General features: G+C 43.5%; 1 protein-coding gene across 1 annotated transcript; it reads right to left on the reverse strand.

The window, feature by feature from the left end:
- Positions 1-5,457: 5,457 nt before the first annotated feature.
- LOC110513988 (E3 ubiquitin-protein ligase TRIM16) lies at positions 5,458-25,592 on the reverse strand. The gene is made up of 6 exons (XM_090230906.1): positions 24,929-25,592; positions 24,410-24,505; positions 17,338-17,571; positions 7,051-7,210; positions 6,866-6,925; positions 5,458-6,634 (listed from the first exon to the last, which is right to left on the reverse strand). Exons 1-6 carry the CDS (start codon positions 25,523-25,525, stop codon positions 6,117-6,119), a joined length of 1,665 nt encoding a protein of 554 aa, XP_090087032.1. The 5' UTR covers positions 25,526-25,592; the 3' UTR covers positions 5,458-6,116.
- Positions 25,593-26,220: the final 628 nt, after the last annotated feature.

Raw genomic sequence — 26,220 nt, forward strand, 5'->3', positions numbered from 1 at the left:
GTTTTACATGGATGCAGTCAGGCTTTAGGTCTGGACACAGCACTGTTTCAGCAACATGGAGGGTTTTACATGGATGCAGTCAGGCTTTAGGTCTGGACACAGCACTGTTTCAGCTACATGGAGGGTTTTACATGGATGCAGTTAGGCTTTAGGTCTGGCCACAGCACTGTTTCAGCTACATGGAGGGTTTTACATGGATGCAGTCAGGCTTTAGGTCTGGCCACAGCACTGTTTCAGCTACATTGAAGGTTTTAAATGCCATCCACTGTGCTCTTGACAAGAAGTGTATCTGTCTTTATTGATTTGTCGAAGGCTTTTGACACTGTGGACCATGCTGTGTTAGTGCAAAGGTTAAAATGTTGTGTAATTACAGGTCATGATCTAGATTGGTTAATAAATTACCTATCAAATCATACACAATGTGTAATGGAGGATGGTTGTAAATCTGAGTCCATAGAGTTGTGCTCAGGTGTTCCGCAAGGTTCTATTTTGGGACCAATGTAGTTCCTTTTGTATATCAACAACATTGGGGATCTTAATGAAACAGCGGATGTTCATTTTTATACAGATGATACTGTTCTGTATTCAAGTGGTAGTAGGTTATCTTTAGCTTTTGAAAATGCCCAAAGAGCATTTAACATCATTCAACTGAATCTGTATGATTTGAAGCTGGTTCTGAATTTCAGATGCCAGGCATGTTACTAATCATGTCATTGCTACAATGGCTGGACATACTATACAGCAAGTCAAAGTGTACAACTATTTGGGTGAGTGGGTTGATGACAAGCTGAGCTTCACTGTTCATGTGGAGAACTTGATCAGGAAGCTCAAGCTGAAAGTAGGTTTTTATTACCGTCATAAGGCTTGTTTTTCTCTGGAGGCCAGGAAGGAGCTGGTATGATGTGCATTACTGGCATCAGGCTTGTTGTTCTCTGGAGGCCAGGAAGGAGCTGGTAGGATGTACATTACTGGCATCAGGCTTGTTGTTCTCTGGAGGCCAGGAAGGAGCTGGTATGATGTACATTAGTGGCATCAGGCTTGTTTTTCTCTGGAGGCCAGGAAGGAGCTGGTATGATGTACATTACTGGCATCAGGCTTGTTTTTCTCTGGAGGCCAGGAAGGAGCTGGTATGATGTACATTAGTGGCATCAGGCTTGTTTTTCTCTGGAGGCCAGGAAGGAGCTGGTATGATGTACATTACTGGCATCAGACTTGTTGTTCTCTGGAGGCCAGGAAGGAGCTGGTATGACGTACATTACTGGCGGTTTTAGATTTTAGTGATGTTATATATATGCAGGCCTCAGCCACGACCCTGAGAGCAAAAAGACTGGGTATGTGAGGACATTGATATAATTTGTATTTCGGCTTTGATGGCAGGTTTGAAACCTATGATCAAAATGACAATTGTGGTGGCTGTGGATAAAATAGTGCAAGATGTTTTGAGAGTGGAATATAACTCCGCCCACTTCACAGACGTGTGAGGGGTTAATAGGGCCACAGGAAAGTCACTAACTATAGTTTCAATGGCCAAGGTAAACCACAGAAATGTAGTGTAAAAACCCCACAGCGTAGGGAGACAGAGTCCTGTTTTAGGGGTGGGGCTATTTGGTCTTGGAGAAGGGAGAGTAAAGACATCACAGTGTAGGGAGACAGAGTCCTGTTTTAGGGGTGGGGCTATTTGGTCTTGGAGAAGGGAGTGTATAGACATCACAGCGTAGGGAGACAGAGTCCTGTTTTAGGGGTGGGGCTATTTGGTCATTGGAGAAGGGAGTGTAAAGACATCACAGCGTAGGGAGACAGAGTCCTGTTTTAGGGGTGGGGCTATTTGGTCTTGGAGAAGGGAGTGTATAGACATCACAGCGTAGGGAGACAGAGTCCTGTTTTAGGGGTGGGGCTATTTGGTCATTGGAGAAGGGAGTGTAAAGACATCACAGCGTAGGGAGACAGAGTCCTGTTTTAGGGGTGGGGCTATTTGGTCTTTTGAGAAGGGAGAGTAAAGTGGGACTGGAACCTGCTGCATTTGAAGGAAATGGCGCTATACATGAGTTTGCAGCTTTTTCAAAAAAGCAACAAAAAATCCTTTTGAGAGCAGCAGGAGAGGAAATGTCACATATCGGTGTATAGCCTCGGTTCGATCGATAGTGTTTCATAGAGGTTACAGATTCTATGTGAAGGATGTTGTATGATATCACTTCTTACCCAACTTTTTAGTAGAGGCTAGGGATCCCAGGAAAATGCATTTTGGGATGAAGAATGAAGAATCTGGTGAAATGCCAGGGGAAGGGATTCTAAAGGGAACACATTTAAATTATATGGCCAAACACTCCTTGTTAACTCAGAAAGCCTTGTTTTTTTTTGATCTCATGAGATGTTGAATGTGGTTTTATTCTGAAATAGATTTACATTTGATGTGGTTTTATTCTGAAATAGATTTACATTTGATGTGGTTTTATTCTGATATCGATTTAAATTTGATGTGGTTTTATTCTGATATAGATTTGACATGGTTTTACTCTGAAATAGATTTCTAGAATGTAGGAAAGGGGTGGAGGGGTAACGAGGAATTAGCAAAGGGGTTACTAAACCTAAAATGAAGTGTACATGTTTTCAGTTAGTTCCTGAACATTGTGGTGGTTATGGAGAATAGGACTGAATAAAAGATACATAAACGTTGGTGGGTTGAAACAAACATTTAATGATGAGAGTAAAGACAGTGGATTTACAATTATCATGTTTGGTTTATAATTAATACATTTAATGATGAGAGTAAAGACAGTGGATTTACAATTATCATGTTTGGTTTATAATTCATACATTTAATGATGAGAGTAAAGACAGTGGATTTACAATTATCATGTTTGGTTTATAATTAATAAATTTAATGATGAGAGTAAAGACAGTGGATTTACAATTATCATGTTTGGTTTATAATTCATACTTTTGGCTTGCTGATTAAAATGTAACATAGTGAATGCTAACGAAATATACAATTTCTTTTCCAGAAAAGGGGGTTTCATTATCTCTCGTTGGAATGTCCCCGGAGACTGTGGTATCGGGGAGAGCAGGATAAAAGTATCTGGATTAGGCCATAAACAGACTTCCAGATAAGTGAGGCCTTGTTCAGGTGTGTTTTTGACCTACGGTTCACCAGCACACACACACAATTTACTGGTTACGAATATGCATTAGTGGTGTTGATACTGTGGGATTTATCTTGGATGAGGTCTTTTCAATTCAGTTGTAAATTGGGTTTGCAGAAGGATGGAAATGTTTGGAAGGTTTTGAAATGGTTTGTGAAGGACAGGGAAAGAAAAGGGAGAGGGAATATTTAATGGTGTCAAATGCCCTGTATCCTGACTTTCTGGTGAGACCAGAACAATCTCACTAGAAACGATAGAAACAGGTGGGATTTAATTATAAAATGAATGAGAAACACCAGTTTCTACTCTATTTAACCATTGCTTTATGAGACAAGTTGATTGGTTATTCAAATTAGTTTAGTTTTAATTTAACATGTTTTTTTTTATTTACCTTTATTTAACCAGGCAAGTCAGTTAAGAACAAATTCTTATTTTCAATGATGGTTTAGGATTAACTGCCTGTTCAGGGGCAGAACGACAGATTTGTACCTTGTCAGCTCGGGGTTTGAACTCGCAACTTTCCGGTTACTAGTCTAACACTCTAACGACTAAGCTACCCTGCCGCCGCGAGACTGGAACACACTTTCCCTTTCAGGTCTATAGGGTTTTACTGCCCCCTGCTGGGGACTGGATCACACTGCAGCCCCTTTCAGGTCCATAGGGTTTTACTGCCCCCTGCTGGAGACTGGAGCACACTGCAGTCCCTTTCAGGTCCATAGGGTTTTACAACCCCTGCTGGAGACTGGAGCACACTGCATTCCCTTTCAGGTCCATATGGTTTTAGTGCCCCCTGCTGGAGACTGGAGCACACTGCATTCCCTTTCAGGTCCATATGGTTTTACTGCCCCCTGCTGGAGACTGGAGCACACTGCAGTCCCTTTCAGGTCCATAGGGTTTTACTGCCCCCTGCTGGAGACTGGAGCACACTGCAGTCCCTTTCAGGTCCATAGGGTTTTACTGCCCCCTGCTGGAGACTGGAACACACTGCAGTCCCTTTCAGGTCCATAGGGTTTTACTGCCCCCTGCTGGAGACTGGAGCACACTGCATTCCCTTTCAGGTCCATATGGTTTTAGTGCCCCCTGCTGGAGACTGGAGCACACTGCAGTCCTTTTCAGGTCCATTGGGTTTTACTGCCCCCTGCTGGAGACTACAGGTACTGTATATAGAACCATAGTAAAGACCAGGATGGACTATTAATACAGATACTGTATATAGAACCATAGTAAAGCCCAGTATGGACTATCAATACAGGTACTGTATGTAGAACCATAGTAAAGACCAGTATGGACTATCAATACAGGTACTGTATGTAGAACCACAGTAAAGTCCAGTCCAACAATGACCTCTCTCCTCTTTCAGATCCCTCTATCATCACTCCATGGGGGAGTACAACCATTACCTCTCTCCTCTTTCACATCCCCCTATCATCACTCCATAGGGGCGTCCCAATAATCTCTCCTTCCTCCTGAAGTGGAACATTCCTTCTCTACTCCTCACAAATGTAAAAGCTTTGGATTGGTGTTGACATGGGGTAGAGGGAGTTTACATATACCAGTCATTTCCTTTAAATCCATGAAGGGAAGTGGACAAGTTCACACTTAGAGGAGAGATAATTGTTACACACCCCATGTGTTCTGATAACTACAGGAATGAAACCAGATTGAGGTTGTCTGCTTTCTACACACACACACACACACACACACAGAGAGAGAACATCAGGTGAAGTTGTGGAGATGAGGGAATATGTGATCAGAACCCCTCCAGTCTGGTTAACCACAGTCAGGTCCAGTATGGACTATCAATACAAGTCACCATTCAGAATGTGACCCAGTTCAATGGGTCTGAACAGAACTGGGGAACGTCAGACATCAAGTTGTCTAAACACAACTGGAATATAATTAGTTTGTGATTCATTGTTAATGGATTTTCAATGAGGAACACAGAGGAACAACCCTGACAACACACATAACAAAATAACACTAAAAACAAAGGGGGAGGAAACCACTAAAGTCATGACCATATTGTCATGTTGTAATGACAGGGAGAAACCATTAACATCTAGAACACTACTTTAGACCTGGTTATAAGAAGCCTAGTGCACTACGCAGGGAATAGGGAGCTATTTGGAACAGAGACACTAACTCCTGGATGAAAATCTCTCTCTCCCTCATCTGTCTGATATATCTGCCCATTTCCCCTCCCCTCCCCCCTTTTCATTCTATTCTATCAGCCACACCACTAGCTCACCTCCACACAATACATTTACAAGTTAAAGACACACCTTGGAATAAATAACAAAGGAAAACTATTACTAGATGAAGTTGAGTGTTTTTTATTATTTCCCATCACCATAAATCATATTTAATCACTGAACAGTAGCAGACCTAACTTCATCTGTTCCTGACTCTGGATAGTGGATTAAAAAGACCATCAATCTCCAATGATATTAAAGTACTATTCTGAACATTACTGATATACTGAGTGGCAAGTCAAGATATCTGCTGGTTTTATTGTTTGGTCAACAGCACCACCTGCTGGACAGGTTTAATGTTGCTGGACTGAGCAGTATGGGAGGATGAAAGATGACACATTTAGGGCCGGTTTCCTGGACATCTACATTGAACATACTGTTTAGTCCAGGACTAGGATTCATCTGTGTCTGGGAAACCAGACCATATAGTTTAGTAGAAAGTAAGTGATACCAGCTTGTAGTGGGCTGACTAGTCCTGAATTGTCCTTTAGTTCCTGGACCATTTTCCATGCAGCTCCAGGTGACAGAGAACACATCAATTAGGACCGAGCCAACAAGCTGATCAATGATACTAAGGAGAATTACATAGAGACAGAGAACCAACTGAGAAAACATATCAATGGTTCTGAATGACAACCAATATACATCAACACCAGACATCATGATTCATGGAAATGTACAAGATTAAAACATTGTATTGAATTTTAATTAATAACAAATCAGTTTACAGTTTAACCAGCTCAGCAGTACCATTATAATTATAGAGACTAAACCCAGGATAGAGGAGCTGAGTGAATGTGGTCTGGACTCTGTGGAGGAGGGTCATTGTGTCAGAGACCCTGTAGAAGGACAGAGTACCTGCCTTGTGATCCAGGTACACTCCTACTCTGGAGGACTGAGGGCCTGATACTTTAGTCACAACATTATTGTGTCTGAAACAATAACCATCACTATCGTAATCTAATCTCCAGGACTTGTTATTGTATCCAAATGCACCATCTCTCTCTGTTCTGCTGATGTCTTTATATGAGACTGCTGTAACAACATAACCAGTCCTCTCCACCTCCCAGTAACAGCGTCCAGACAGACCCTCTCTACACAGAACCTGACACCAGTTGGTGAATCTGTCTGGATGGTCAGGATATGGTTGGACTTGGTCTGTATAGGTCACCTTTCTGTTCCCTTCAGACAGAGAGAGGCGTGTGTCTGCTGTGTTTGGGTCCAGTGTGAGCTGACAGGAATCTGGGAGAAGAGCAGAGACCAATGAGGGGAGTCAGAACAATAAGTTAAGTCAGATACTGTATCTACCCTGTCTTTGATTAGAGCACAGCAGAGATCAAATCAGAGAAATATGAGGAGTCAGATAGATACCCAGTCTTTGATTAGATCTACTATTGCTATATATTTCTAGAGGGATTGTTAGGAGTGTCAGTAAAAAGAGACTGTTAGTTACTTCACAATAAAGAGACTCACATTGTAACAACTGTTCTCTGGTCTTGGGCTCTGGAGGCAGTACAACATCCACTATATTGACTACAGACACACAAACACATTGACAGAGAGAGGGAATGTTATCATCAGACCATATTCCACATGTATATGACTAGTAGGGAACTTTCAATGGTCTAAAGTTGATGTTCTTATTGTTTTCAACACACCTGTAGTGGAGATCTTGGTCCATTCTCCTTTAAGGAAGTCTTCTAGTTTCTCTCTCAGTTCAGACACAGTCTTACTCACATCTCCAAAGTACTGAAGAGGACGGACAACGATGCTGGGTAAGTCTGAAGATACACTGATACTGGAGAGAGACTGATAACTCTGGAGAGAGAGAGAGAGAGAGACTGATAACTCTGGAGAGAGAGAGAGAGTGAGAGAGACTGATAACTCTGGAGAGAGAGAGAGAGACTGATAACTCTGGAGAGAGAGAGAGAGAGAGACTGATAACTCTGGAGAGAGAGAGAGAGAGAGACTGATAACTCTGGAGAGAGAGAGAGAGAGAGAGACTGATAACTCTGGAGAGAGAGAGAGAGAGAGATTGATACCTCTGGAGAGAGAGAGAGAGAGAGACAGAGAGACAGAGAGAGCAGAGGTCAGGATCAGAGCTCCTGCATTTTTCAGCATTTTCTTTAAAAAAGATAGATTAGGAGTTAGATAAACTTGGATTTTTTGTCAGGAACACATACTGGATTCTACCCTCTTCAACATAACCCCTACTTCAAATCAAAACTTAAAACCTACAACCTAATTTTGGACGGAATTACGGAATCACCTGGAAAGTTCACAACAACCAAGGATTTTTTACCCTATACAGCAAATTCTCTGGAAAACAACAGAAACCTGAAAACACCATCCAACCTGGAACTGAGTGAGTAATGTTTAGTCTGAAACAATATTTTATTTCCAAAAGCCAAGAAGAAAAATACACAACATTACTTTATAAGGACTGAATTCTAACATAATTCTGCCAAGCTTGATACAGCTTCAACTAGCACTGACGTGTCAAGTGAGAGGTGTCAAAGCCCATTAGCCCAACAATGGCAGGAGAGTCACACAGTCTACCCCAACCAAATGGAGAGGCCTTAGAAGCTCCCTCCCGCTGTTCAGAGGTAATTAAAATACAGTACCCTTTGCATGTAAAGAATGATAAGGCAAGAAAAGACCACAAGAAGAAGCTCCTTATGGAAAATCAAGAGACACTTTTTGCTGACTATTACAAAAATGGGAACATCAGCAACCTCATCTTCCACACAAACCATCCCCTGGCATGGCACAGTGCTATATTAGCACATTACCCCTTTGTTACGAGAGGGGGGATTAACGAGGGGTGGAAACTCAGAATACTTGATAACGAGGACTCTGAGTTAAGTAATATAAATATCTATAAATCCGGAACAGTAATGGTACAGAATAACCACAAACAGTTTCAGCTGGACTTTCACCTAATCAAAGAATTAGCCCAGCAGGAGAAGCTCTGCCTTGATAATGATACCCCCACACAGAGCGGGTCAGACCAGACCTCTTCATTATGTAACCCCACAGATGAGCAACCCCCAGTGGAGAGTCAACCTCCCAGCACAGATTACCACTCCCTCATTGAAATGAAGGACAAATTCACCCAGCTGGAGGTAAGGCAGGTGGAGCTGGAACAGCAGGTGATTACACTTCAGTCAGCGCAGACCCAGACAACAGTCCAGCACAACAACAGCCCCTTAACCAGACCCGGAGAGCTGGAGGTGGACAGAGACATATCTGCACTTTGGACAGTGGTGAGACAAATACAACAGGAGAAAGAGGAGCAGAACAGAGCACTAGAGGAGAGTATCAGACTGCTGGTGGAGGAGAGGTTGAGGGGGATGGAGGAGAAGTTGATGGGGACGGCGTGTGACAGAGAACAACCCACTAGAGAGGTGGCCACCCCCACAGAGAAGCCAGCAGAACAGCCCACTTCAGCACCCAACAAAAGTCTCGACACCACAGCAGAACAGTCCACACCAGACCCTGAACATAGAGTCGACACCACAGCAGAACAGTCCACACCAGACCCTGACCATAGAGTCGAAATCACAGCAGAACAGACAAATGAAGAACCCCAAGCCCAGAGGCTCTCACCCCCTCTGAGCACCCCCCCTGTCAGCCACCCTGATAGCCCTTTTGACAACCCCCCCACACCCACTGAGGACAAACACAAGACACAGATTGTACTACTTATGGACTCAAATGGGAAATATATAGAAGAAAAAAAACTTTTTCCCAAACACAGTGTGTCTAAACTCTGGTGTCCAAACACCCAGCGTGCCCTCGACCTTCTGTCTGAGGCCAAACTAGGCTCACCCAGCCACATAATAATACACACAGGCACAAACGACCTGAGAGCACAGCAGGAAAGAGTGGCCACAGCACTGAAGAGAGTGATTGAAAAGGCTTCTTCTACTTTCCCCAACGCACAAGTGGTTATCTCCACCCTGCTACCACGAAAAGACTTCCACCCTGCCACAATACAGCGGGTAAATGCAAGTATTTCCCGTGACTGTGCCTCAAAACCAAACATTTTCCTGGCCCACCACTCCACCCTGGACTTGAACAGCCTCTATGACCAGGTCCACCTCTACAAGGCAGCAGTGCCCACCTTTGCCCGAACTCTAAAGGACATCGCTCTCAAACGTATCCCCAACACTTCACACAGGAGCAACAGATCAATAGACACCCCATCCAGACCAGCGAGACACCCTCCCAGATCTGCAGGACCCCCCCCTGGACCTACACATAGAGGACCCACGCCAAGAGGAATTACATTCAGACCACAGTACACCCAGACACATCCACACCCCCACCCCAACCAATCAACACCCCCCCACGTCAACCATGCCCACACCCCATTTAGGCCCACTCAGGTCAGACCTATGCCACTCCTGCCCACCCCCGCAAAGAGGGCCTCAACATGGAAGCCACACATACGCCCAGGTAGTGAGCGGGCAAACAGTCCCAACCCCCACTCTCACACTCGCCGAAGCCAATGGCATGTACCAGATGCTCAGCAGGCTCTGCTCACACTTACTGGCCTGAGGCCAAACCACGACCAACAACATTGGACACTCTATGGAACAAAAAGCCTTCACTATATTATCATGGAATATCCAAGGCCTGAGGTCATCTGCCTTTGGCCTAAAGAGCAGAAACCCGGACTTCACCAAAGAAATCGGTAATACAGACATTGTCATCCTGCAAGAAACCTGGTATAGAGGAGACGGACCCACTGGTTGCCCTCTAGGTTACAGAGAGCTGGTAGTCCCATCCACCAAACTACCAGGTGTGAAACAGGGAAGGGACTCAGGGGGTATGCTAATTTGGTATAGAGCAGACCTAACTCACTCCATTAAATTAATCAAAACAGGAACATTTTACATTTGGCTAGAAATTCAAAAGGAAATTATCCTAACAGAGAAAAATGTCCTCCTGTGTGCTACCTATATCCCCCCACTAGAATCCCCATATTTTAATGAAGACAGCTTCTCCATCCTGGAGGGGGAAATCAATCATTTCCAGGCCCAGGGACATGTACTAGTCTGTGGCGACCTAAATGCCAGAACCGGACAAGAACCTGACACCCTAAGCACACAGGGGGACAAACACCTGCCTGGAGGTGACAGCATTCCCTCCCACATATGCCCCCCTAGGCACAACTATGACAACATAACCAACAAAAACGGGTCACAACTCCTGCAGCTCTGTCGCACGCTGGGTATGTACATAGTCAACGGTAGGCTTCGAGGGGACTCCTATGGTAGGTACACCTATAGCTCATCTCTTGGCAGTAGTACTGTAGACTACTTTATCACCGACCTCAACCCAGAGTCTCTCAGAGCATTCACAGTCAGCCCACTGACACCCCTATCAGACCACAGCAAAATCACAGTCTACTTAAACAGAGCAATAATCAATCATGAGGCATCAAAGCCAAAGGAACTGAGTAACATTAAGAAATGCTATAGATGGAAGGAAGGCAGTTTGGAAACCTACCAAAAAACAATTAGGCAACAACAAATTCAATCCCTTTTAGACAATTTCCTGGGTAAAACGTTCCGCTGTAATAGTGAAGGTGTAAACTTGGCAGTAGAAAATCTTAACAGTATATTTGACCTCTCAGCTTCCCTATCAAATCTAAAAATCTCAAATAGAAAACCGAAGAAAATTAACAATAATGACAAATGGTTTGATGAAGAATGCAAAAATCTAAGAAAGAAATTGAGAAACCTGTCCAACCAAAAACATAGAGACCCGGAAAACCTGAGTCTACGCCTTCACTATGGTGAATCACTAAAACAATACAGAAATACACTACGGAAAAAGAAGGAACAGCATGTCAGAAATCAGCTCAATGCAATTGAAGAATCCATAGACTCTAACCACTTCTGGGAAAATTGGAAAACACTAAACAAACAACAACAAGAAGAATTATCTATCCAAAATGGAGATGTATGGGTAAACCACTTCTCCAATCTTTTTGGCTCTATAACAAAGAATAAAGAGCAAAAACATATACATGATCAAATACAGATCTTAGAATCATCTATTAAAGACTACCAGAACCCACTGGATTCTCCAATTACATTGAATGAGTTACAGGACAAAATAAAAACCCTCCAACCCAAAAAGGCCTGTGGTGTTGATGGTATCCTCAATGAAATGATCAAATATACAGACAACAAATTCCAATTGGCTATACTAAAACTCTTTAACATCATACTTAGCTCTGGCATCTTCCCCAATATTTGGAACCAAGGACTGATCACCCCAATCCACAAAAGTGGAGACAAATTTGACCCCAATAACTACCGTGGAATATGTGTCAACAGTAACCTTGGGAAAATCCTCTGCATTATTATTAACAGCAGACTCGTACATTTCCTCAATGAAAACAATGTACTGAGCAAATGTCAAATTGGCTTTTTACCAAATTACCGTACAACAGACCATGTATTCACCCTGCACACCCTAATTGACAACCAAACAAACCAAAACAAAGGCAAAGTCTTCTCATGCTTTGTTGATTTCAAAAAAGCCTTCGACTCAATCTGGCATGAGGGTCTGCTATACAAACTGATGGAAAGTGGTGTTGGGGGTAAAACATACGACATTATAAAATCCATGTACACAAACAACAAGTGTGCGGTTAAAATTGGCAAAAAACACACACATTTCTTCACACAGGGTCGTGGGGTTAGACAGGGATGCAGTTTAAGCCCCACCCTCTTCAACATATATATCAACGAATTGGCGCGGGCACTAGAAAAGTCTGCAGCACCCGGCCTCCCCCTGCTAGAATCCGAAGTCAAATGTCTGCTGTTTGCCGATGATCTGGTGCTTCTGTCACCAACCAAGGAGGGCCTACAGCAGCACCTAGATCTTATGCACAGATTCTGTCAGACCTGGGCCCTGACAGTAAATCTCAGTAAGACCAAAATAATGGTGTTCCAAAAAAGGTCCAGTCACCAGGACCACAAATACAAATTCAATCTAGACACTGTTGCCCTAGAGCACACAAAAAACTATACATACCTTGGCCTAAACATCAGCGCCACAGGTAACTTCCACAAAGCTGTGAACGATCTGAGAGACAAGGCAAGAAGGGCATTCTATGCCATCAAAAGAAACATAAATTTCAACATACCAATTAGGATTTGGCTAAAAATACTTGAATCAGTCATAGAGCCCATTGCCCTTTATGGTTGTGAGGTCTGGGGTCCGCTCACCAACCAAGACTTCACAAAATGGGACAAACACCAAATTGAGACTCTGCACGCAGAATTCTGCAAAAAATATCCTCCGTGTACAACGTAGAACACCAAATAATGCATGCAGAGCAGAATTAGGCCGATACCCACTAATTATCAAAATCCAGAAAAGAGCCGTTAAATTCTACAACCACCTAAAAGGAAGTGATTCACAAACCTTCCATAACAAAGCCATCACCTACAGAGAGATGAACCTGGAGAAGAGTCCCCTAAGCAAGCTGGTCCTGGGGCTCTGTTCACAAACACAAACACACCCTACAGAGCCCCAGGACAACAGCACAATTAGACCCAACCAAATCATGAGAAAACAAAAAGATAATTACTTGACACATTGGAAAGAATTAACAAAAAAACAGAGCAAACTAGAATGCTATTTGGCCCTAAACAGAGAGTACACAGCGGCAGAATACCTGACCACTGTGACTGACCCAAAATTAAGGAAAGCTTTGACTATGTACAGACTCAGTGAGCATAGCCTTGCTATTGAGAAAGGCCGCCGTAGGCAGACATGGCTCTCAAGAGAAGACAGGCTATGTGCTCACTGCCCACAAAATGAGGTGGAAACTGAGCTGCACTTCCTAACCTCCTGCCCAATGTATGACCATATTAGAGAGACATATTTCCCTCAGATTACACAGATCCACAAAGAATTCGAAAACAAATCCAAATTTGAAAAACTCCCATATCTACTGGGTGAAATTCCACAGTGTGCCATCACAGCAGCAAGATTTGTGACCTGTTGCCACGAGAAAAGGGCAACCAGTGAAGAACACACACCATTGTAAATACAACCCATATTTATGCTTATTTATTTTATCTTGTGTCCTTTAACCATTTGTACATTGTTAAAACACTGTATATATATATATAATATGACATTTGTAATGTCTTTACTGTTTTGAAACCTCTGTATGTGTAATGTTTACTGTTAATTTTTGTTGTTTTTCACTTTATATTTTCACTTTGTATGTTGTCTACCTCACTTGCTTTGGCAATGTTAACACATGTTTCCCATGCCAATAAAGCCCTTGAATTGAATTGAATTGAATTGAGAGAGAGGGTCAGACAGAGAGAGAGAGGGTCGGACAGAGAGAGAGAGGGTCGGACAGAGAGAGAGAGGGGGTCGGACAGAGAGAGAGAGGGTCGCACAGAGAGAGAGAGGGTCAGACAGAGAGAGAGAGGGTCGGACAGAGAGAGAGAGGGTCAGACAGAGAGAGAGAGGGTCAGACAGAGAGAGAGAGGGTCAGACAGAGAGAGAGAGGGTCAGACAGAGAGAGAGAGGGTCAGACAGAGAGAGAGAGGGTCAGAAAGAGAGAGAGAGGGTCAGACAGAGAGAGAGAGGGTCAGACAGAGAGAGAGAGGGACGACAGAGAGAGAGAGGGTCAGACAGAGAGAGAGAGGGTCAGACAGAGAGAGAGAGGGTCGGACAGAGAGAGAGAGGGACGGACAGAGGGAGAGAGGGACGGACAGAGAGAGAGAGGGACGACAGAGAGAGAGAGAGAGAGAGAGAGAGAGGGACGGACGGACAGAGAGAGAGAGAGGGAAGGTGTGTGGACTGTGCCTCACTGCTCAACGTCAGAACGGCTCACCATCCCACTCTGACATGTCAACACTTATATGATAATATACATTTTGATCAGTACAGTATCAGAACCTTTGCCAAGGACCTAAAAGATGCAACACTTGGCAGGGACCCACACACCCATCACCCCAGCAACAAAGGTCCCCCGCCCCACCTTCTGAAACAACAGTACCTCCACCATCCCGAGGAGAAAAGAGCCAGACATGGCTTATTACAGCACAGCTCTACTAGACCAGGCCCAACACAGCACAGCTCTACTAGACCTGGCCCATCACAACACAGCTCTACTAGACCCGGCCCATCACAACACAGCTCTACTAGACCCAGCCCATCCCAACACAGCTCTACTAGACCCGGCCCATCACAGCTCTGCTAGACCCGGCCCATCACAACACAGCTCTACTAGACCCGGCCCATCACAACACAGCTCTACTAGACCTGTCCCATCACAACACAGCTCTACTAGACCCAGCCCACACAGCTCTGACCACTACTCCAGGGTCGGTCAGAACACTGCCCTTCAGGGAAGTAGACCACATGATGCAGTCCACACCATGTATCAGTCAGATCGTCAGCCTACATATGCTGAGGTAACCTCTGGCAGAAGACCCCTAGAACAATCAGAGATAGGAGAGGTGCGCCAACTACTGCAACTAATATGCAGACTACTGAGCTAGACAGTCCCTTTAATTCACACACGGGCACGCACACGCACACACACACACACAAACACACAGGGTTGCAGATTGCACATAAAATAAGTACAGTGCAATCTTATTCCATTCTCCATTCCATTCCATTTGTTTACAAATATTCCTAAATGTATTGACACCGGTATTATAATAATTATTATATGTAATGGTGTGTGTGTGCGCGTGTGTGTGTATGTATGTATGTGTGTATATGTGTATGTATGTATGTGTGTATATGTGTATGTGCATGTATGTATATATATATATATATTGTATGTATGGGTATGTATGTGTGTGTATGTGTATGTGTATGTATGTATGTATATATATATATATATTGTATGTATGGGTATGTATGTGTGTGTATGTGTATGTGTATGTATGTATGTATATATATGTATGTATATATATAGTATTTTATTATTTTTTATTTTTTTCGATGTACTTTACTCAAACCAGTGAATATCACTTATTATAAATGAGATCATTAACTATCAGCTCTTGGAATATCCAGGGCCTATACTCTTCACATTTTGGTTATAAAACAACAAATCCAGAATTGATTAAAAACATCAAGGGACAGGACATCATAATCCTACTGGAAACATGGTGTCGTGGAGACATAGATACTCAGTGTCCCTCAGGCTATAGAGAAAGTTTACTACCATCAATCATCTGATTATCTCTACTCTGTCAGAGATACGAAGCAGAGACAGATCCTTACCAAGTACAGGCTGAGTGACCACCGATTGGCAATAGAAACCGGCAGACATAAAAAGACATGGCTACCCAAAGAGGAGCGTGTATGTGGTCACTGCATGACAGGGGAGGTAGAGACAGAGATGCACTTTCTCCTTTACTGTGATAAATATTCCTCACAAAGAGATTCATTATTCACAGAAATGACTACATATATTCCACATTTTTACAAATTGAACCCAGAGGAAAAACTAAGAATACTCATGGGCGAAGGAGCAATGGCTCCTCTTGCAGCCAAATATGTATTTTCCTGCCATAGCCTGAGGGACACTGAATAATAACATCTGCATAGTAAACAGTAACTTACTTATTATTATTATTACTATTATTACTATAATTATTAATGTTTACTGTAGACTGTTACCATTTTATTGTATTTATTTTTGTATTATTATTTACTACCATTTTATATTATTATTTGCTATCATTTACAATTTTGTTACAATGTATATTGTATACATTGTTGCTTTGGCAATATTGACACAATGTTTTTCATGCCAATAAAGCAGCTTGAATTTGAATTTGAATTTGAGAGAGGGATGGACAGAGAGAGAGAGAGAGAGAGAGGGACGGACAGAGAGAGAGAGAGAGAAAGAGAGAGAGAGGGGGACGGACAGAGAGAGAGAGAGAGGGACGGACAGAGAGAGAGAGAGAGGGACGGACAGAGAGAGAGAGAGAGAGAGAGGGACGGACAGAGAGAGAGAGAGAGGGACGGACAGAGAGAGAGAGAGGGAAGGACGGACAGAGAGAGAGAGAGGGATGGACAGAGAGAGAGAGAGACGGACAGAGAGAGAGAGAGAGGGGGAAGGACAGAGAGAGAGAGGGACGGCAGAGAGAGAGAGAGAGGGACGACAGAGAGAGAGAGAGAGGGACGACAGAGAGAGAGAGAGAGGGACGACAGAGAGAGAGAGAGGGACGGACAGAGAGTGAGAGGGATGGACAGAGAGAGAGAGGGGTGGACAGAGAGAGAGAGAGAGACAGAGAGAGGGAGGGATGGACAGAGAGAGAGAGGGATGGACAGAGAGAGAGAAAGGGACGGACAGAGAGAGGGGCGAACAGAGAGAGAAAGGGACGGACAGAGAGAGAGAGGGACGGACCGAGAGAGAAAGGGACGGACAGAGAGAGAGAGGGATGGACAGAGAGAGAGGGATGGACAGAGAGAGAGAGAGGGACGGACAGAGAGAGAGAGAGGGACGGACAGAGAGAGAGAGAGAGGGACGGACAGAGAGAGAGAGAGGGACGGACAGAGAGAGAGAGAGGGACGGACAGAGAGAGAGAGAGGGACGGACAGAGAGAGAGGAACGGACGGACAAGAGAGAGGAACGGACAGACAGAGAAAGAGAGGGAGAGACAGGGACGGACAGAGAGAGAGTGACACACAGAGAGAGAGGGAGAGGGACGGACAGGGAGAGGGACGGACAGACAGAGAGAGGGAGAGACCGACAGAGAGAGGGACAGAGAGGGAAAGAGGGACAGACAGGGAAAGAGAGAGAGAGAGAGAGGGAGAGACGGACAGAGAGAGAGGGGCAGACAGACAGAGAGAGACAGGGACAGAGAGAGGGATGAATAGTTTCACATGAAGTTAATTTCATATCACATGTAACAAGACAGTTTAGTTACCTGGAGGAAATGGATGTGATCCTCTGTGTGTGAGAGCTGCTCCAGCTCAGTGCTTCTCTTCCTCAGCTCAGCTATCTCCTGCTTCAGTTGCTCCAGGAGTCCTTCAGCTTGACTCACTTGAGCCTTCTCTTGGGCTCTGATCAGCTCCTTCACCTCAGAGCTCCTTCTCTCAATGGAGCGGATCAGCTCAGTAAAGATCTGATCACTGTCCTCCACTGCTGACTGTGCAGAGCGCTAGAGAGAGAGAGAGAGAGAGAGAGAGAGAGAGAGAGAGAGAGAGAGAGAGAGAGAGAGAGAGAGAGAGAGAGAGAGAGAGAGAGAGAGAGAGAGAGAGAGAGAGAGAGAGAGAGAGAGAGAGAGAGAGAGAGAGAGAGAGAGAGAGAGAGAGAGAGAGAGAGAGAGAGAGAGAGAGAGAGAGAGAGAGAGAGAGAGAGAGAGAGAGAGAGAGAGAGAGAGAGAGAGAGAGAGAGAGAGAGAGAGAGAGAGAGAGAGAGAGAGAGAGAGAGAGAGAGAGAGAGAGAGAGAGAGAGAGAGAGAGAGAGAGAGAGAGAGAGAGAGAGAGAGAGAGAGAGAGAGAGAGAGAGGCCAAACCACGACCAACAACATTGGACACTCTATGGAACAAAAAGCCTTCACTATATTATCATGGAATATCCAAGGCCTGAGGTCATCTGCCTTTGGCCTAAAGAGCAGAAACCCGGACTTCACCAAAGAAATCGGTAATACAGACATTGTCATCCTGCAAGAAACCTGGTATAGAGGAGACGGACCCACTGGTTGCCCTCTAGGTTACAGAGAGCTGGTAGTCCCATCCACCAAACTACCAGGTGTGAAACAGGGAAGTGACTCAGGGGGTATGCTAATTTGGTATAGAGCAGACCTAACTCACTCCATTAAATTAATCAAAACAGGAACATTTTACATTTGGCTAGAAATTCAAAAGGAAATTATCCTAACAGAGAAAAATGTCCTCCTGTGTGCTACCTATATCCCCCCACTAGAATCCCCATATTTTAATGAAGACAGCTTCTCCATCCTGGAGGGGGAAATCAATAATTTCCAGGCCCAGGGACATGTACTAGTCTGTGGCGACCTAAATGCCAGAACCGGACAAGAACCTGACACCCTAAGCACACAGGGGGACAAACACCTGCCTGGAGGTGACAGCATTCCCTCCCACATATGCCCCCCTAGGCACAACTATGACAACATAACCAACAAAAACGGGTCACAACTCCTGCAGCTCTGTCGCACGCTGGGTATGTACATAGTCAACGGTAGGCTTCGAGGGGACTCCTATGGTAGGTACACCTATAGCTCATCTCTTGGCAGTAGTACTGTAGACTACTTTATCACCGACCTCAACCCAGAGTCTCTCAGAGCGTTCACAGTCAGCCCACTGACACCCCTATCAGACCACAGGAAAATCACAGTCTACTTAAACAGAGCAATAATCAATCATGAGGCATCAAAGCCAAAGGAACTGAGTAACATTAAGAAATGCTATAGATGGAAGGAATGCAGTTTGGAAACCTACCAAAAAACAATTAGGCAACAACAAATTCAATCCCTTTTAGACAATTTCCTGGGTAAAACGTTCCGCTGTAATAGTGAAGGTGTAAACTTGGCAGTAGAAAATCTTAACAGTATATTTGACCTCTCAGCTTCCCTATCAAATCTAAAAATCTCAAATAGAAAACCGAAGAAAATTAACAATAATGACAAATGGTTTGATGAAGAATGCAAAAATCTAAGAAAGAAATTGAGAAACCTGTCCAACCAAAAACATAGAGACCCGGAAAACCTGAGTCTACGCCTTCACTATGGTGAATCACTAAAACAATACAGAAATACACTACGGAAAAAGAAGGAACAGCATGTCAGAAATCAGCTCAATGCAATTGAAGAATCCATAGACTCTAACCACTTCTGGGAAAATTGGAAAACACTAAACAAACAACAACAAGAAGAATTATCTATCCAAAATGGAGATGTATGGGTAAACCACTTCTCCAATCTTTTTGGCTCTATAACAAAGAATAAAGAGCAAAAACATATACATGATCAAATACAGATCTTAGAATCATCTATTAAAGACTACCAGAACCCACTGGATTATCCAATTACATTGAATGAGTTACAGGACAAAATAAAAACCCTCCAACCCAAAAAGGCCTGTGGTGTTGATGGTATCCTCAATGAAATGATCAAATATACAGACAACAAATTCCAATTGGCTATACTAAAACTCTTTAACATCATACTTAGCTCTGGCATCTTCCCCAATATTTGGAACCAAGGACTGATCACCCCAATCCACAAAAGTGGAGACAAATTTGACCCCAATAACTACCGTGGAATATGTGTCAACAGTAACCTTGGGAAAATCCTCTGCATTATTATTAACAGCAGACTCGTACATTTCCTCAATGAAAACAATGTACTGAGCAAATGTCAAATTGGCTTTTTACCAAATTACCGTACAACAGACCATGTATTCACCCTGCACACCCTAATTGACAACCAAACAAACCAAAACAAAGGCAAAGTCTTCTCATGCTTTGTTGATTTCAAAAAAGCCTTCGACTCAATCTGGCATGAGGGTCTGCTATACAAACTGATGGAAAGTGGTGTTGGGGGTAAAACATACGACATTATAAAATCCATGTACACAAACAACAAGTGTGCGGTTAAAATTGGCAAAAAACACACACATTTCTTCACACAGGGTCGTGGGGTTAGACAGGGATGCAGTTTAAGCCCCACCCTCTTCAACATATACATCAACGAATTGGCGCGGGCACTAGAAAAGTCTGCAGCACCCGGCCTCCCCCTGCTAGAATCCGAAGTCAAATGTCTGCTGTTTGCCGATGATCTGGTGCTTCTGTCACCAACCAAGGAGGGCCTACAGCAGCACCTAGATCTTATGCACAGATTCTGTCAGACCTGGGCCCTGACAGTAAATCTCAGTAAGACCAAAATAATGGTGTTCCAGAAAAGGTCCAGTCACCAGGACCACAAATACAAATTCAATCTAGACACTGTTGCCCTAGAGCACACAAAAAACTATACATACCTTGGCCTAAACATCAGCGCCACAGGTAACTTCCACAAAGCTGTGAACGATCTGAGAGACAAGGCAAGAAGGGCATTCTATGCCATCAAAAGAAACATACATTTCAACATACCAATTAGGATTTGGTTAAAAATACTTGAATCAGTCATAGAGCCCATTGCCCTTTATGGTTGTGAGGTCTGGGGTCCGCTCACCAACCAAGACTTCACAAAATGGGACAAACACCAAATTGAGACTCTGCACGCAGAATTCTGCAAAAATATCCTCCGTGTACAACGTAGAACACCAAATAATGCATGCAGAGCAGAATTAGGCCGATACCCACTAATTATCAAAATCCAGAAAAGAGCCGTTAAATTCTACAACCACCTAAAAGGAAGTGATTCACAAACCTTCCATAACAAAGCCATCACCTACAGAGAGATGAACCTGGAGAAGAGTCCCCTAAGCAAGCTGGTCCTGGGGCTCTGTTCACAAACACAAACACACCCTACAGAGCCCCAGGACAACAGCACAATTAGACCCAACCAAATCATGAGAAAACAAAAAGATAATTACTTGACACATTGGAAAGAATTAACAAAAAAACAGAGCAAACTAGAATGCTATTTGGCCCTAAACAGAGAGTACACAGCGGCAGAATACCTGACCACTGTGACTGACCCAAAATTAAGGAAAGCTTTGACTATGTACAGACTCAGTGAGCATAGCCTTGCTATTGAGAAAGGCCGCCGTAGGCAGACATGGCTCTCAAGAGAAGACAGGCTATGTGCTCACTGCCCACAAAATGAGGTGGAAACTGAGCTGCACTTCCTAACCTCCTGCCCAATGTATGACCATATTAGAGAGACATATTTCCCTCAGATTACACAGATCCACAAAGAATTCGAAAACAAATCCAAATTTGAAAAACTCCCATATCTACTGGGTGAAATTCCACAGTGTGCCATCACAGCAGCAAGATTTGTGACCTGTTGCCACGAGAAAAGGGCAACCAGTGAAGAACACACACCATTGTAAATACAACCCATATTTATGCTTATTTATTTTATCTTGTGTCCTTTAACCATTTGTACATTGTTACAACACTGTATATATATATATAATATGACATTTGTAATGTCTTTACTGTTTTGAAACCTCTGTATGTGTAATGTTTACTGTTAATTTTTGTTGTTTTTCACTTTATATTTTCACTTTGTATGTTGTCTACCTCACTTGCTTTGGCAATGTTAACACATGTTTCCCATGCCAATAAAGCCCTTGAATTGAATTGAATTGAATTGAGAGAGAGAGAGAGAGAGAGAGAGAGAGAGAGAGAGAGAGAGAGAGACAGAGAGAGAGAGAGACAGAGAGAAACAGACAGAGGGAGACAGTAGGTTCAGTAGTCTCTCTGCACCTCATTGCGTCAGACCTCTGCCACCCTGCTCTCCAGGTCCACCAGGACTTGTCCTCCCTCCTGGACAGACAGGTACAGAACACCTCTTGGTCCTGCTCTACTCTCCTCCCTCCTGGACAGACAGGTACAGAACACCTCTTAGTCCTGCTCTACTCTCCTCCCTCCTGGACAGACAGGTACAGAACACCTCTTGGTCCTGCTCTACTCTCCTCCCTCCTGGACAGACAGGTACAGAACACCTCTTGGTCCTGCTCTACTCTCCTCCCTCCTGGACAGACAGGTACAGAACACCTCTTTGTATATCATATATATATATTCTGTCATCATTCAGGAAGTAATGCACAATAAGCATCTTTGGGAGGACGTCCAGTCTCTCTTTTCCGGGCAAGAAAGTTTCTGTCCACCAACATGTCTTCTGTTTTGACATCAATACCGTAGTTCTTGGTAAACTCAGTTAAGCATGATGTATCTAGGAAGTTGTTTGAGTTTTATCTTAGTTTTACTATTGAGAGTTCCCTCTATTTGTGTTTTCACTAGATTCATCATTGACACGGAAAGAGAGTCCCTGTCTTCCTAACATTGATGTGACCACAACAATTCTCCTCAGATACTCCCTTCTCTCTGCAATATCACCAGCAGGGTCAGATGGTCAAATCTGAGCAATGTTCCCATGATTGATAGTTTCCTGGTAGCTTTGCCACAACACTGTCTCTGTGTGTTTGTGTCATCTCATGTTTGACAAAGATAAATCAAGATTTTTTTCCAATTTTTTGCAGTATCATTTATAGCCTGGCACAGATAGTAAAACTACATTAAATACAACGTTAACTAGATATTATCTGTGTCATTTATAGCCTGGCACAGATAGTAAAACTACATTAAATACAACGTTAACTAGATATTATCTGTGTCATTTATAGCCTGGCACAGATAGTAAAACTACATTAAATACAACGTTAACTAGATATTATCTGTGTCATTTATAGCCTGGCACAGATAGTAAAACTACATTAAATACAACGTTAACTAGATATTATCTGTGTCATTTATAGCCTGGCACAGATAGTAAAACTACTGTAGCGACCCGCACAGACAGCTGTGTGTTATGTGTTCGGCTAGTAGGTGGTTGTGTTGTACTTACCAGTTCCCAGTGTTCGCGGGGTCTGACATGCCAATCAACCTGCTATCTGCCAATCACAGGAATGCCTGGGATGTTCTGATGCCGGGCATCCTGGTGGTTGGCGGAGTGGCGTGGAGGGGGCGGGGCATTGGAAGTTAAGGTTCAGCCTTTGTTCTCTCTCTTACGTCTGGGCTTCACAAGAGAAGGTCCCGATTGGCTTGTGGGGTATCTTTCATTTATTTGGCGTGAGCTAAGGCCAAACAGTAGCCTGTGTAAAGTTGCTAATAAACCGTCAATTCGTAACTCAATCCTCTGTCTGGACAATTGTTCCTTTATGATCTAGTCAGGTCATTACACTACATTAAATACAACGTTAACTAGATATCATCGCCACATAACTTATGTCGAATTTAAAAGACACCGTTACCGTTAGTAACGTCTGTTACACTGTAACTTACAGGCAGCCTCACATAAAAACCTATTGGTTAACAAAGCTTTGATTATGACCAAAGTCTATAGTAGTGAAAACTCTCTCTCTCTATTCTAACTTACCACACATTCACATCACTGCCTCGACATGAATGTGTCCTGTCAGAGCCGTTTCCTGTCCGTTAACTGTTAACAGTCTCGAGCCACAGCTTAACCAATGAGCTACAAGGAGGACTGACAGTCACGAGCGGTGCAGCAGCCTCTGCAGTAGCAGCCTCCCCCGGGTCCTAGTGCCCGCCCGGTAAAACGGTTAAGATGCGATGGAACGGTTGACGGAGAGAAAATAAATCACAGAGAAAATATATTGACTGATATATTGAATTGTTTAGGGAAGCTTTAGCTTTGGCTTTAATACATTCTGAAAATACTTGAAAACCAAAAGAGAAAAGAATAGTAGCCCTCCTCAGGAACAACAAAACCCTCACAGACCGACTTCTTCTTCTATGATATAATGGAGGTCCTCAAACCAACGATAAAAGGTGCATGGCGCCACCTACTGTTCTGGAGTGTGTTCAATCACGGTTTACACCACTCTAAATCCTCCTACCTAACTCAGTACTTCTGAGAAAATAAAAGAGTCCTACTAACTTCCAATAGTCCCTCCCCCATCCCCAAATCCCTTCCAAGTGTAATGTTTACTGTTCATTTCTGATTGTTAATTTCACTTTTGTTTATTGTCTATTTCACTTGCTTTGGCAATGTAAACATATATTTCCATGCCAATAAAGCCATATGAATTGAATTAAATTGAGAGAGAGACAGTTCCATTTCAATGTATAGGGGACATGAGTCAGTCATGGTTACTCATGGTTATGTGATGAGGCAGCCCAGTTGGTTACATGAACCAGTCTATTCTCTGAAGGGGTCCAGACAGCCTGTTCCCAACAGTGGGGTCAGTGGGATTGGATAGGGGTCCCTCTCTCTCTCTCTCTCTCTGACTGGAGGAGAGAAGTGAAATGGTGTGTCTCCTCTGGTCAACAATACTCACCTTGAGAGACTCCACAGCCTGTTGGAGCTCCTTCAGCTCCTTCTCTCTCTCCTGGAATCTCTGCTGGACCTTCTGCTGACTCATCCCCAGCTGCCTCTGTGGAGAATCACTCTTCAATGAGCTATCAAGCTTTATTAGTCCAGTAGATCAATAGTATAGTAATGTGACATAGGACCCATAGAGAGGAAGGTCTACAATCCTGAGGAAGTCCCTTTACAATATTATATTATGTTGCTATGTGAATGATTATAGTTTTTATGGTAGGCCTACATGTATCAAGGGGTTGAGACTGAACTTTGGACTCATAAAAGGCCATTCAGAATGATAATAGTGTTTGACTTTAGAAAATGGTGATACATTTGTAACAAACTCAATATACTCAAGGTTTGTGTTCATATGTGTGGATCCATTTCATATTGTATATAATATAATGATCTCATATTCAAATAGATTTAGTTCCTACTGTATCTTTAATTCTTTGTTTATCAGACAGCCACCAACAAGTTGTTCTGGTCTTACCTGTTTCTCAGTCCTCTCTGCTGCAGCTGACACTGTATCATGGCCTTTATGGTCATCCATTGTACACAGATAACAGATACACTGCTGATCGGTACGACAGTAAACCTCCAGCAGTTTGTCATGATGAGAGCAGATCTTCTCCTGTAGTTGTGCCGTGGCTTTGACCAGCTTGTGCTTCTTGAAAGCAGGAGATTCATAGTGAGGTTGGAGGTGAGTCTCACAGTAAGAGGCCAGACACACCAGACAGGACATGAGGGCTTTCTGCTTTCTGGTCCCAGTGCAGAAATCACACGCCACATCTCCAGGTCCAGCATAGCACAGAGCAGGAGGGGGAGCAGCCTGGAGTCCTGTCTTCTTCAGTTTCTCAACCACCTCAGCCAACATGTTATTTTTCATCAGCATAGGCCTTGTAGGGAAGGTATGTCTGCACTGAGGACAGCTATAGACCCCTTTCAGATCATCCTGATCCCAGCAGCCCTCAATACAGCTCCTACAGTAACTGTGTCCACAGGCAGTAGTGACCGGCTCCTTCAGTAGATCCAGACAGACAGAACAACAGAACTGGTCCTGGTCCAGCAGAACTCCCTGTTGAGCCATTTGGACGGTTGTTCACTCTCACACAGACAGACGACACAGAGACTCAGATCAGTTTCGTTTCCTCAGAAGAGAGTTTGTGAGAGGGGGAGGGACTTCCTGGTTCTGCCAGAGGGCTGGGGTTAGAAGGAGGGAGGGGTTAGAGGAATGGAGGAAGAGAGAGAGGAACTGCATGCAACAGCAAGAGGAAGACAAATAGTTTTGTTCCAAGGTTAGAGCCCTTAACATGGAACAAATGACATAATGAATCTTAAAATGTGAGTTGTTAGAATATATGAAGGGTAACAGTTTCTATGAAGTACGTATGTATCATTATTTTAATGACCTTTATAATGCCTTATAATACACCTATGTGTTGTAATTCATCAATAAGGCCTGATTAGGTGTGGTATATAGTTAATATACAGTACCACAGATAAGGCCTGAGGAGGTGTGGTATATAGTTAATATACAGTACCACAGATAAGGACTGAGGAGGTGTGGTATATAGTTACTATACAGTACCACAGATAAGGACTGAGGAGGTGTGGTATATAGTTAATATACAGTACCACAGATAAGGACTGAGGAGGAGTGGTATATAGTAAATATACAGTACCACAGATAAGGACTGAGGAGGTGTGGTATATAGTTAATATACAGTACCACAGATAAGGACTGAGGAGGTGTGGTATATAGTTAATATACAGTACCACAGA

The sequence above is a fragment of the Oncorhynchus mykiss genome, chromosome 4 (assembly GCF_057628025.1).
Source record: "Oncorhynchus mykiss isolate SJ-2025 chromosome 4, ASM5762802v1, whole genome shotgun sequence".
Classification (NCBI taxonomy): Eukaryota; Metazoa; Chordata; class Actinopteri; order Salmoniformes; family Salmonidae; genus Oncorhynchus; species Oncorhynchus mykiss.

Coding starts and splice junctions, on each gene's coding strand:
- LOC110513988 (XM_090230906.1), bottom strand. CDS start 25,525: ATGGCTCAACAGGGAGTTCTGCTGGACCAGGACCAGTTCTGTTGTTCT. Junction 24,506..24,928: donor CAGAGAGGACTGAGAAACAG/GTAAGACCAGAA, acceptor GATTCTCCACAG/AGGCAGCTGGGGATGAGTCA. Junction 17,572..24,409: donor AGGCTGTGGAGTCTCTCAAG/GTGAGTATTGTT, acceptor CTCTCTCTCTAG/CGCTCTGCACAGTCAGCAGT.